The sequence below is a fragment of the Chaetura pelagica genome, unplaced genomic scaffold, assembly GCF_000747805.2.
Source record: "Chaetura pelagica isolate M959 unplaced genomic scaffold, ChaPel_1.0 scaffold79, whole genome shotgun sequence".
NCBI classification, from domain to species: Eukaryota; Metazoa; Chordata; class Aves; order Apodiformes; family Apodidae; genus Chaetura; species Chaetura pelagica.
The window spans coordinates 4,605,177-4,619,448 of NW_009969339.1; the positions used below are offsets into that span (position 1 = coordinate 4,605,177).

The following is a 14,272-nucleotide window of genomic DNA, read 5'->3' on the forward strand; positions in this document are numbered from 1 at the left end:
AGTCGGTTATTCCGGGGGGGGGTTTAATTTTTAAAAAAAAAAAAAAAAAAAAAAAAAGATATTACTTGTTAGTGAGGAAAAGCGCTGCACTAAAATTCATTCTTAAAAACGCTACCAAAACCCCTTATTGAATCTATTCTGTTTTCCTGCCTTTTCACAGTAACACTTTAAAACTAGAACTAAAAGAAAGAAATTAAGTGCATCAGAAATGTAGGCTGGTCGGGTGGAATAGGGGTAGAAGTTCAGAAAGGCTCCATGGAAAGAAACTGGATTAGCAGTTTTGTAGAGTCACCATGATTCTCTGGCTACCCTGAAAGCCAAAAGTTGCATCTTCTGCTGCATGTTCATCTCATGGCCAAGAGAGGTCTGGTAAAACCTAGGAGAAAGAAAGCAGTGAGGAGTGAAACAAGGGTTTGAAGCTCAGGCAATGGAGAAATGATGAACGAGTGAATTCCCTCTGCTATTTAGGAGGAAAAAGACAGAAGTGTGTGCACCCATCTGTACTACTGTAAAAGTAAAAAATAAAAAATATCAAAGTTTTTATAATCTGTATTCCCACATTTTTCTATTAGGCTGATGAACTAGGTGATACATGTGCTACAAGTTGCAGCAGAGTGCGTCAGGCTACGTGTAGCATGGAACCACTATTCAGTCACTGCTGAAACACAGAGAGAAGAATAAAAAAGACCAGAATATTAAACTACAGTACCTCAGGTACAAATGTGGACTAGAATACTTGAAATATTGGTATTACCTGAACTAAGCAAACTTACTTCAAAGCCCCCTGTGATTCTGCCACTATGCTACATTAGAAGAAATCCCTTCCAAAGATTAATCAGCTTAGCTAACCATACAGCATTTAACACTGCACTGAGCAGAGTATTAGCCATTCATAGAGGAAACAAATAGCTAAAGGTGTCCTTTCTGCCTGGCAAGCACCATGTAGTTCAAGGTGGATCTGAAAACTGAGAATGGACCTGGGCCAACATGATCTCAGTTGTTATTTTTAATAATAAACTACAGCTATCACCTCAGCATGCACCTCTCACTTCAGTGGAAGGGACAGGGACAAAATGCAATGCTATGGAACAGCTTTTGTGGAAATAATGTATCGTTGGTGACATGTTTTTGGTGTCTGGAGCTGCAGTCTTGTTTAATCTTCTCCTCTCAGATGTCATCTTCCAAAACCAAAGGGTAACAAGTACAAATTGTATCTATAAAACATCATCAAAACTTTATTCTCGATAGCTAAGTATTGAAATGCAAGCATACATTATAAATAGAAAAACAGCTGGCTTGGAGCACATTGCAAGCCACTAGCACAGTTGAGGGATTTGAATGACATCATAACCCGTGAGAGCATGTTGCTGGCCAGCTGGTGTTATTTATAATATACTCATAATTGAGGAAAAATAAAAAGGCAAAAGTTAGGTATTGCAGAACTGACAAAGTGGAATTCTGTCTTTCCTAGTTTCATTTACATTGTTATTAGGAGAAATTACGAAGATTATTAGTGAAAAGGGGGAAAATCACTTTATAATTACAACAGTACCTTGAAGATTAATGTCATGGAAGCCCTCCCAAACCGGGCTACTTCTGTTATTATATTCATGGTCCTGTAAATTTTAGGAAATGGTGTGACTTCTGTTGCTGAGAGAACACAAGGCTATTTTATTCTATTTACAAGCAATGCTCAATAATTCTGTTGTTTTCAGCAAATTATAAACTGCTATTTCAGGGTTAATAGCACAGTGAGTTGGAGGTTTTAATTGTTACTCAGCATATAGGCATGCCAAGTTTAATAACGTAAAGATACATTCAGAAAAAAGTATGTAGCTGGATGCCTGTCTTTCTATACGATATAAATAAAATATCTGTGCCTCTATGCGTGAATAAAATGTGTACCTGTATGCAAATGTATGCATATATACACAAACAATGCCCTTGCCTGTACAAGTTTTTACATATTTGAAATACAGACACACACGCACATAAATACAAATGCACACATAGCTACCTGAAAGTTAACCAGAATACATTTTCTTATTTTTCATGGCAACACAAGCTTTTTTTTGTCTGCTAACCCCTCAGTCACTAATTCACATTCTTTTAAAGGGGAAAAAAAAAAAAAAAAAAAAAAAGCTTCTGTGCTCTAGTTTTAAAATGCAAAGGTATGATGTTATTTGTCACCATGCCCAAAAAAGTCCTTACTCGGTAACTTTGCCAGAAGAGGGAGAGAGAGAGAAGGCAAATGCTCCCCCAGCTGTTTCCTGTCTACAGTGTCTGTGTAATGTAGATAAATGTGAGGATTTTCTCTAAATCCCTCTTCTGTTTGCTAAATCTCACTGTCACTGCTAAAATCAGAGCAGATAGAGCCTGCGCAATGGAATAAAGTCCTCAATATTGAAATGTGACATTGCTCTCAACATCTCACATCTCTCTGGATTTCTTTTTTCTCATCATTACTGCTAACAAATTCATTTCCAGACTTTGCACTTTTAAGAAGCAATGGAAAAAATCAACAGTCTTTCAACACAATTAGTTAAGTGCTGCTTTTGTGATTTCTTGAAGGTAAATCTTTATTACTATTTCAAATATTTTTTTACTTTTATTTTACTGTGTATTGCCTGCTTCTGGTTTGAAGAGTATTGTGCACTTTTCAATAACATTATTTTAGAACTGAGAATTATTTATAAATTGCTGAACATGCAATTTTATGTGATCTGGAAAATGGCTGTATGTAATAGTTGCAATTACATTGATAACTGTAAGGGTAAACTATTGCAGATACATGTCTTAAATTTCACTTCTATTCAGAGAACTTTGCAATATTTCAGTTATGTCATTATTACTGGGTCAAATTACATCATTGTCTATATTGTTAATTAATGCTTTTGAAAACAAGAACTTTTAGATATTTTCTGCAGGTGCAGGGTTTTATAGGAAAAAGAATATTATTCACATGTTAAGTTTCTGCAGTTTTATTATACACAATTAGGGATAAAGTGTTCGTGCTTTCACAGGGAAACTTTTAAGGGATGTTGTCACTGCAGCAATTTTCTGGCAGCATTGTAGCATTTACTTGTTTTTTTTGCTTTCATAAATGAAAAGTAAATGTGAAGTTCAGTTTGTTTTCTACATTAGAAACCAGCTGCAACTCTTGCTGACCTTGCATATTTGTATAGCTTAAGCAATTGTACATAAAGAAAATGGAAATTCCTCTGCATGTTCATCTCCAAGTTTTCCCTTGCAGGGAGGGCTGTTTCAGGAAAGTTTGCATGTGAAGTTTCATGTTATAACCCTATAATTTCTACATGTTAATATAAACTGTCTGTAAGTAAATTCTGCTTCACTAGGGACATTGACCTCTGTTTTTGTCAATTGGCCCTAGTTCAACTTTCCATTATCAGCAAATTCATATCCTTCAAGAACTTTTTTTCTTTAATGTTCTGCAGGGGCACTTATCTAGATGACAGAATATTCTTGTTTTAATTGTTTAGGGCTTAATTATTTTTTAGAATGCCTTATATTTAAAACACACTTACCTCATTCCTTAATGTGATTCAGAAGTGCAGATCTGTAATTGCATAGATGAAACTATTCCTTTAAAGTACAAATGGGCATCCCTTCCAATGTACTTGAAAGATGAAGATGGGGTTTTTTTTAAGGGTTGAGCAAGGCACCAAGAGACATAAAAGTAATGTGGTAGTTCCTCAGCTGATGCATCCTGCCAGGTTTCCTTGTAATCAATGGAACATATTGATCTACATTAAGATGCAGCCCAGATTCTTTAATCAAAGTTAGCAGTATTTAAACCTTGATCCATTCTAGAGTATGTAGGCCTTATTTATATAGTGATTACTGGTGAATACTCTTACTATATACTAAATACATACTTATACTATAGTTTGGTAATCAGGTCCAAACTCTATGTAGCAAAATGTAATTTTGAACAGAATTCTTAATTTATTTTTTTCTATAGCATATACTATCTATAAAGATATTTCCCCTTTCAAAACGTTTACAAGTAATGTAGATGTTTTCATATGTAATTAAAATGACCAAGCACTGGAAGAATTCTTAAGCACAACTTGGGGCAGCAGATAGTTTGTTGGAGGAAGTGGTCTTGTGTAAAAGAATTAAGAAGTAAAAGAGATGTAGAATGTTCAAATATGACATTCCTCTGTGGTGCCACTCTTCTGAACTATTAAAAGAGGAATGCAGCAAAAGCTGGTTATTTTACTGAAAAAAAAGAGGAAATTCCAGCTGTGAAAATATGGTCAGTCATTCTATGCAACTAAAAGAAGTGCTTAACCAGGCTCATCCTGAACCTGTATTCAATTTCCAAATGTAATTAGATGCTTGAGTAAACCCCACCCACATGCCAATGCATTTTCTTTTACTCTCAACTTTCTAGTCAAACTGGGGACACTGCAAGCACCCTGCCTGTTAGTAAAGAACCTGAAGCAATTATGGATTACAACTTTGTATTAAGAATATTCTCCTCAGACATAAATGGGAACTTTGATTTTATCACAAATATACTGAATCAACTAATGTTATGTTTAATTCAAATGATGAAGTAAAGTTCAAGTTTTAAATTGTTTTGGAATTAGTTTTGATGAAACAGCACTTAATTTAACAAATAGTTGGTTGAGCCTTAGAAACATGTGAGTCTGTTTTCTTTTCCCCAAAGTTTTTACTTGTTTGAAAGTTCTTGACTGTTTTTAAATTTGGAGATAAAGTTAGAAATTCTCTGTGGCTTATACTGTGCAGGCTTTTTGGCTTCCACTAAAGGAAAAACAGTAGATAATCTGTTTTGTTGTAGTTCAGTGCTGATATTTATCTGAAAATGCAACCCAGATGAAAAGTCTTGAAAGAGACAAAATTGTTAAATGGTGAAGATTTATGTTTTATTTCTGGCCCAAATGTTATACAAGAACAAATTGTTAAACACATAACGTTCTTGTACTTGTAATTTCTTTCAGCCTTCTGAGGCGCTGTACTGAGCAGCTTTCTGCTTTACCTCCTTAGCACTAGGAACCATCTTAAACTGCAGGTGCATCACATTTATCTTAGAAATGTAAACATATGGCAAGGCAAACAAAAATAATAAAATTGATCTTGTTAAGCTATTGAAACATTACAGGAAATAATGCGTCATGTTATCAACATTAATTTATAATCCTTCGTCTGCCATTGAAGTAGTGTCCATGTGTTAGAGCTTGTTGGTTTTTGCATGGCAAAGTTAGCTCTTGTGAATGGGAAAGTAATTATTCTCTCTTTTTATGATATATTAGGGGATTTAGATTTGTTCATTATTTTCACAGTGGAAATATCAGGGGAAAAAAAAGGGGGATAAATTCTGACTTATTTATAGATTTGTCTCTTACTCAGCTTTGACTTAAGCTGAAATAGGGGGCTCATCCAGCAAGGTGCTAAGATCCCTTGCCAAGAAAATAAGAACTCCTAAAAATCATAGATGAGAGAAGGCTCAAACCCTACTGGATGAGATCCCATATGAGCAGACAATAGATAATTTCATCATTTTTTCAAAAGTTCAGTGAAAAGTAAGATTAAATGGTCCCTGAGACCCTGAAAGAAACTTTAGGGGAGATCAATCATTTTACTCCAATTACTTTGCATTAATCTGCTAATACAAAACAGTTTTAAGCCAAGGTTAACTGTATGTACAAGAAAGATTTGGAACTTCTTACCTGACTGCAATACTAACATTAACCTTGAAAGAGAATGAAACTCAATGCAGATTTATACCTTTCAAAACTAGTACTTCTGGCAAGTAACCTAAATCAGTTCTTAATATGCATTAAGCACATCATTCACTGTTTTGCTACTAAATATAAATAGCATTTTCTAGTCTTTGAAGAAAATGCTATCTTCTTTGACATGTTGGGTAAGATCTTAGTTTGATATAAATATAAGAAAAGGAAGTGAATAAATGGAATTGTACAAATTTACACCCATTAAGGATTAGGTTTTTGTTAATCATAAATCCAGGAAAAAGACAGTTTGTAACAAAGTGTAAGCAAGAAAAGAATAATTATCACCTCTGTTTATTCCTCATAGCCAACCTGACTAAGAGGATATAATGAAAACCAGTGACGGTTTAGTTGCTTCCATCAAGTAAAGATGCAAATCCTTGACACTCCCACTGGTGTTCCTCTTAATTTTTTGAATGCTTCTAAATAGTAACTTGCTAGTAACAGAGGACTGTAAGATTCATGGAATGTGGTCCCCTACTATGGAATGTTCCCCATCAATTCTTCTGTAATCCTGGCAATCTCTTCCTCTGTTTTGTCCTGTTTCCCATTTCAAGGTGGCTGGAGAACCATGGAGTACCAATTATGAACCCTTTTTCTACTGGGTGAAATTTCCATCCATCCAGCTTACATCCATGTCTTCTTATGCCAGTTCTATTCTTCAGATTAAGTAGCCCTTCTCTGTCATATGCCACCTCCGTCTTCCACAGAGCATTGGCAGGCAAATGTCACATTCCCTCTTAGCCCATCTAGTCTCAGACAAAACAATTCACGGTGTTCTAGTTTTAATTGATCTAGTCATTCTAGGCTTCCCTTTGCTATTTCTCTTTTCCATATTCTCCTTTTGCAGGAGCAACCATAAATCATAGTTGCTACAAGATTCTCTTACTAATTGTAAATGTAAATCAAGAATATTCACCAGGGGAAGTAATCAGTTTACAAAATACGTGGACTAGAATATATCTAGACAGTCACCAAATTATGGTGAGTCATTTCCTGATACTGTGTTTATTATCTAACAAATTATAGTACATAGGGTTTCTCAACTTACAGGGGTGCAGAACTTACGTTCTTTATGACTGTCCAGAAATTCTGACACGGCTTTTGCTTCTTTGGCAGGTGAAGATGCACACTGTGTCCTACATTCATTTCTTCTACCTTGGCCTGTGTCTGCTTACCTTAACCAGTTCTGCTGCTGCTGGCCCAGAAACACTCTGTGGTGCCGAGCTGGTTGATGCTCTTCAGTTTGTGTGTGGAGACAGAGGCTTTTACTTCAGTAAGTCAACCCTTTCTTTCATTCAACTGCTAAACTTTTCCATGTAATCCACTGGAGTTTGCAACTGTTCTAAATGAGCTTAGAAATTATCAAATCAGGCTGCCAAGTACGACCAGTATCCTCAACCTTGGAGATGCCCAAGCCTTCAGTGACCATGAAGTCTCAGTAAAGAAGAGAGATGTGCCTGTGTTCAGTCTCTCTGAGTTTCTGACCATTCATTCTTTTCAGTATGTTATTGGTTTTATTTACTTTCCAGCTGCTGCAAATCTATGTACCATATTACTGTTTTCAGCTGACCCACCACTGAAATTGAGTGAATGAAGAACACAGTAGACCCAAGATATTAATGAGGCAGAACTGCATGTACCTGTTATGTCAGACTACTCATAAACACTTTAAATACAAACTGTATAATATTTATTACACACTAAGCTTCAACATATGGTTAAAAAAACCTCAGCCAAACAACAACAACAAAACCCCACAAAAAAAAAAAAACAACAACACAAAAAAAACCCAAACCAAAACAAAGAAACAAACAAACAAAAAACCGAAACAAAATTAAAAACCTGGAAGGCAGCAAGAAGAAAGTTACCACTTCCTCTGATGTTTCATCAGTTAAATACAGGTGAAGGAAAATTCATGCATGGTAAGATAATCAAGATTAACACCAGTATAGACAACAGATAAGATTAAGCCTGCATTAGTGTGGATTTACTCAAATAAATTCTTGTATCAAGACCTTGGAACTGAACATCACAATGCTGTTCTTCTGCTATGTTTTAGAAAGGGCAAAGCTGGAATAGTTAGATAAATAATGCTTCTGTCATAGTACCTTCTTACAAATGCTGTCAGGATTATAGTGTCATAGAATCACAGAATTATAGAAACATAGAATGTTTTCGGTTGGAAGGGACCTCTAAAGGTCATCTAGTCCAACCCTTCTACAATAAGCAGGGACATCTCCAACTAGAACAGGTTGCTCTGAGCCCCATGAAGCCTAAGCAACAAATATACAACTTGTAAATAGAAGAAATCTGTTTGCTATTCAAGTAACTAATTCATGAATATATTTATTCAAAACATGCAAGAATTTCTGCTTTTAGAGCCTCTGAAGCTAGTGTTTACTTTTAATAATAATATATGCTTGTCTGAAGTTCTTTTCTGAAGTTACCTTTCCTTTGGGGCCTTGGTTACTTTTCCAAACAAGAATATAATTGAAAGAAAATAAGGGGTGGTTAGGTTATAAAGACAAGAAATTAACTGAAGGGTTTTTTTTCTATTAATTTTTATATTCTTTGTGAGGTATAGCTGCTTTATGTGGGTTGTTTTTGTTGAATTTTTGTTGTTGTGTTTTGGGGTTATTTCACTTTAGTAATCCTCATTTTATCCCAATAGTCCATGTATTCTAAGCAATCATGTTTGTTTTCTACTCTTACTCACCTCATTCCTATTAATTTCTATTCATGGGTTTATTGCTTTCAATATTTTTCTCCTTGCTTGCAATAAAAATAGAACTGGGAAATCCAGGTTCTTTCACATTTAATTTACCAGAAAATCCTGATTTCCTCAATGTACAAGCAGCAGACTATCTTCTTGGCACTTTCTATTAAAGGTTACTTTTGACACCAGGAGACTTTGTTTCATATATGCAAAGCAATTCACGAAAGACCCTTTATTTTCTGTGATAAACACTTTAGCTATTGTGAATGAGCATCTACTCTAGGGTGCTGTTTAACTTATTTTTCTGGTGCTAAGTACAATATTAAAAATACTGGAATCTCTCATAAAGGAATTTACATTTTTCTACCAACTTTTCATGGGTTCATTTGAACACCAAAATCTGTTATATTTACCAGCAGCTGAGTTACACTGAAAGGGCTAATTGAGTGTTGTACAAATATTTTCTCTTCATAGTTGGAGGGGAGTTATTCTAAGGCTGCACAATCTGTTTCAAATCTCTACATGCCCTAAACTAGATCTTCTTAATTTAAAATACCAGGATGGGCTTCTGAAATTTTAAGAGACTTTTACTATTGCAATCTTGAGTTTTATCTGCTATCAGTAAAGATTATCTCTAGTTTTCTTTGTTGTTTTCTTACATTCAGTTTTCACTTGAAGTTAATGTAACTGTTGACACCGTAAAGGTCTACCTTATTTTGCATGGAAGACTCTGGAAGATTTTAATAATGAATGACCACCCTGTTTTAGGACAGTCTTGCACTGTTGCGAAAGAATCAGACTACTTCTGATTTGTGAGGCAGGAATTTAGTCTGTTTTAGCCTTCTCCCTCTCTGCACAGCCCTATGTTTAACCTAAAACATAGAACTATATAAAATTTAACCCATTAATATTGTTAGAACTTGAGATCCTTATATCAAATGTCCTGCAGAATGCAGCATGTTATTGGAAGTTAAAAATTTTACTCCATTTCATTTGCAGGAGTAAAAATCCAATGACCTTTTTTTCTTATAATGAAGGGAATGTAAATTTAAATTGTATTTTAAGCCTTCTAGTCTCATATTCTGGTTCCTTTATACAAAGTATAATCAATGGTAATGTTTGCCTTCAACTTGCACAGGAAATAGCTGTGAGGGAAGGCTTTTCTTCCATCATTCTGTATTTCACTAGAGACTCCAAATATAAAGAATATCTTTTGGCTGAGGTAGAACTTCTGGTTCAGATTCAAGGTCAAAACTTCTGACTATTCCTTGGGAATTGTGGGTGGAAATGAAGATAGAAGTAATTGAGTTACTTTCTGTTGAAACTTGGTATTCCGTAACCACAAGGCTAAATCTAAGGTTAGGACTGGAGAAAAATTATTCCTTTCTATAGTCTACTCTGCCCATCTTCCTAGCTACACAAGGAAATTGTTTACAGCTTCTGAAGAGATGCCCCAGCTTCTTGCCACACAAAAAGAAGTGTATCGACTCCACGAGGAAATCAAATGTGGTTTCTGCCACTACATTTCTTCATGAGGTAGACTGACAAGGAAGGACACTGCACTGACAAGGGGAAGACACTGCATAAATCCCAAATTAGAGTCTCTGCTTTTTCCCTTGGTCACATTTAACAGCAGTCAGCATTGGTTTCACCTTGGACAGCTTTTTTCTTTCCTGTGAATCACCAATGAAGAGCAGTTTGTCGCCCCCTTTTATTGAGCTGCACATCTCTAGCAGAGCTTCACCACTCAGGTTCCTGTGTGCTGGAGAAACCAAAAGGTAGCCTGGCCATACCTATGAAAGTGGCTTCACTTAGACATAATTCTTCTCAATTAATGTTTCTCTCGTCTCAAAAAATCTGTGTTCAACACTCATGAAGCAAAGTGGGATGGCTGCTATGTTCGTTTGAATTTTAGTGCCTAGAGAAGTCTACCATGCCACCGTTATTACAAAGCAATGCTGCTGGCAGACAGTGTCGGAAAACCTGAAAGGACAAATTACAGGAAACTAAAAGAAGTGATAGTGCAGAACAGGGGAATTTTTGCTTGAAATACTCTAGTTTTATCACAGGGATTTACTTTGTGGATTGATTATTTATTTGTTTATTTATTCATACAAGTTGAATTTAATGGATATTCATTCATCCTTGCTCTTGTTTCATGAGGACTATTACTACCATGAGAAAGGAAGGCAAATGTAGTTTGCTCTAAGGAGGAAATGCTACATTCTTTTTTATCTGGTTTCTTCTTCTATGAAAATATACCTTTTCCTTTTCCAGTAAATGGATACCAGTTTAGCTAACAACGCAAGAGTGCTAATAAAGAAGTAGCTTCCTTATTTTCTTAAGACACTTTTGGTCATTCTAATTCCTAAGCCCAAGTTAGAAGGTAATACTCATTTTAAACCATAGTAATCTATTAAAAAAAACTGTTTTGAGCTTATGAGGAATCTTCTGAACCTTCACTAGCATAGAAAAGGAGCTTATTTAGATGCCTGATACAATGGAGTTCCTCTGACATTCTTCAGAGAATGAGGAGTTATCTAGCACACACTTCCGTATGTTAAAGAGTGAATCCCATAGAGGACAGACTTTTCTGGTATCCAGACTAACCCCCTCTTTGTCAACTGCTTTGATGAGAATCATTACAGCTTTTTACTTTTTTTTTTTTTTTTTTTTCTTCCCACTAAGACAATCAGAATTGTGTGTTGTCCTTGGGAATATCCCCAGATGTTTGCAACATAATACTATTGGTTTATAATCATCAGAATATCAGGATAAGGCTGTGAACATAATTTGGGTAATCAGAGGTGTCATCAGATCCCATTATTTTGTAGAAGTAAAATATATATGGAGGAATTACTGCCTTACAGAGAAGGAAATAAGGGGCAACAACAATAGGCAATTGCATTTTGTTTTCTCCATTTCCTTTTAGTTAACTGCTTCTTCCTTACTTCACAAAGTCTGCTTTTAGAATGTTATTAAAATTTCTAGGCCTGTCAAACCTATCAACTTAATTACAAGAGATGACATGGCACTCAGTTCTTTAACTACTCCATACCTATAGAAGCTATGAGTCATTAGCTCCTCTCTGTGTCCCTGACTGAAGGAATGTTACTGTTACAAGCCCAAGTGAAGAATGCTGAAAAGCTGTGGTGGACACACACAGCCTGTGGTGTCAGTGCCAGCTTTGCAAAGAAATACTGGTCATCTTGGCTATATTCACATAACAAGATCTGAGAGTATTTTTAAGTTCCTTGGTCTAGCTATACGATCTATTCATGTCCAAATCCCACATCCATGGAAGATCTGAGTGTATTCCTTATATTTTTATCCCCAGGCTCCTTACTTCTTAGAGGAAAATTAGCCTGGAAAGGAGATAAGGTGTGCTTTAGCCAGGTCAGCAGCATCAGTGCATAGGGAACCAGGACTATAAGTACAGTTGTTGAAATACCTCTGTAAGAAAAAAGATAGTTCTGGCATTTTGAATGGTAGCACTGTATAGTCAACCAACTGACACACAATTTTGGTGTGTGCTCTGCTGCCCCTGGTAGCAACCATTGAGGAAGTTCTCTGAAAATAAGCCAGTCTTTGAAATTATTTTGTCCTTTTTTATCCCAATAAGAAAGACTAGGGAGTGTTTTGTCTCACTAAATGTAAGGTTATTGGAGTTGATCTTCTTAAGTTGCCTCTTTAATAACAGAGAGAGAGGTTCTGTCTTCTGTCTCCATGGATCACACAGTGAGTCTAGGAGGATTTAGCACCCTAAATACCCTAAATTTAGACTCTACAGGTCTCCTCTAAAGCTAGTTCTCAGGTCACCAAGTATTTTGTAATTTTTCAACCTTTTTGTTAAGATAGACTGTAGTAGTAATGGTAATTTTAATGAGGTGACCGGAAAGGAAGCCATCAATCAGAATTTCAGCAAGAAACATCTCTGCACAAAGTCTCTACCACTAAAACCAAATAAGTACAGTTTCTTCAGAAGTTTAATTTGTATGTGTCTTTATTAGCTGTTAGATGTTAGAGATGCTAATGCTTTTTATGATGTTTGCCTTTATCTACACACTAGATCGAGTTTCAAATTTGGTCTCAAATAGCAGAAAGCTGTTATTTGACATTTGATTCCCTAACTGCTGTATGTGTATTTAGTACATTGTTTAGTCTCATGTTGGATAAAGTCACTCAAAGAAGCACTTGGCAAGATCAGCATTAATTTTTGGCATAGCTGCCCCTCTTACTTTTCTACTGAATCTTAAATACCAAGCAAAACCCTTTGTTGACTTCAATTCTGGCATCTGCTTTATGCAACTGGCCAAAACCTTTTCTTAGGGACCTCTTCATTTGTTCTAGTATTAATAATGCATTTGCAATACTTGATCAATAGCAGCAAGAGTCACAAAGCAAATTATTCAGTTTAGCAGAACCACACATTCTCTTAATTAAAACCTTTTGCATTAATTACTTGAGCATCTAGGGCAATCTAGGGCAGGTGCACATTCAGAAAAGAAAGTTCATAAAGCCATTTCTCTACAGTTGATTCAGCAGTTCAGCTCTTACGCCTCTTTCAAACACTCTCACATCACTGAAAATCAAATAGACTTAAAGGCATTTTCATTTCAAAGCTTTGCTAGTGAAAGATGGATCTGAACTTGTTTATTAATGTCAATATTTGCCTATGATAGAAGCTTAATTGTTAAAAAATATGCCAACAAATGAAAGGGGTAACAAACAGTTAAGTAATTTCTCAATCTATAAATCAAGACAAAAAAAATACCACAGATGTATGCTTACTGAAGAATTTATGCTAAATTTACCTTTGATAATAAACACAGGAGTTATTTCTCCATGGCAAAAAGGAGAAAAAGCCATTAATTTATACTTTCTTTTTGGTACAATTAATGCAAGATCGCTATGTAAGATAAAGCCCAAATACTGGGTCTAACTGTCTAGTAATGGCAGGCAAATTTCATGTTTGCATCAGTGAATGAGGTTCTGAGAACAAGAATTTTAACACATCCTTAGCCTTTGAAGGGATATAACGTATGCTGATGAGTGGGTCACTCTAACTTGTAGAAACTTTTTCACTGTGACTGTAAGTAAAAGTTTAAAACACTGAGTCCAGTTAAATGCCTATTCCAACAAAAAGGTTCTTCCTTAGGCATGGTTAACACGTACATTTCAGAATAACAGGACAAATTGGTTTTTTTTATCAAAGCAAGAAAAGTCAAATGCTCTCTTCTTTTCAAACTTCTAAGAAAAATCACATATATTAGCTTATCTCGTCAATTTTATCTGAGCAACTTTTACATTACATTTCTGATTGCCTCTCTAACATCAATTCCTCGTAAAATGGCTTATAATTCCTTAGAAAACTGCTTTGAATTAATTAGTAAACTTAAATTCCTACAAAATCAAGCACAAGTCTGAGATGCTGTATTTTCTGGTTGAATCCCACATACAATCAGATGTCATGGTTTCAATGTTCTTGCTCTTACAAGACAACTTGGAAGCTATTTCCTTACCTCTTGTTTAATCCTTTCCTAGTGAACACTGGAACAGCTCCTTTTTATCAAGTAGACTCTTTATGGCTCAACTCTGTCTCTCTTCTTTTTTTTTTTTCTTTCACACAGTCTACAGCATATTTGTGTGTTTCCCATCTTCTGAAATTCAGCTGTGATCCCAGCTTTCCTATCTATGTAATATAACAGGTTTAGAGTAAGAGAATGCCTCCAGGCTGCATTCCCTTACACTTCCTTATGTGCCCATAAAAGAG

General features: G+C 35.5%; 1 protein-coding gene across 1 annotated transcript in view; it reads left to right on the plus strand.

Annotated features, from left to right (window-relative positions):
* Nucleotides 1-2,262: 2,262 nt before the first annotated feature.
* The window catches only part of IGF1 (insulin-like growth factor 1 (somatomedin C)), a 52,992-nt gene continuing 40,982 nt past the window's right edge, over nt 2,263-14,272 (plus strand). The window contains exons 1-2 of the mRNA XM_010005801.1: nt 2,263-2,571; nt 6,900-7,056. Coding sequence (XP_010004103.1) covers nt 2,509-2,571; nt 6,900-7,056 — 220 coding nt within the window. The 5' untranslated portion in view covers nt 2,263-2,508. The remainder of the gene's footprint in view (nt 2,572-6,899; nt 7,057-14,272) is intronic.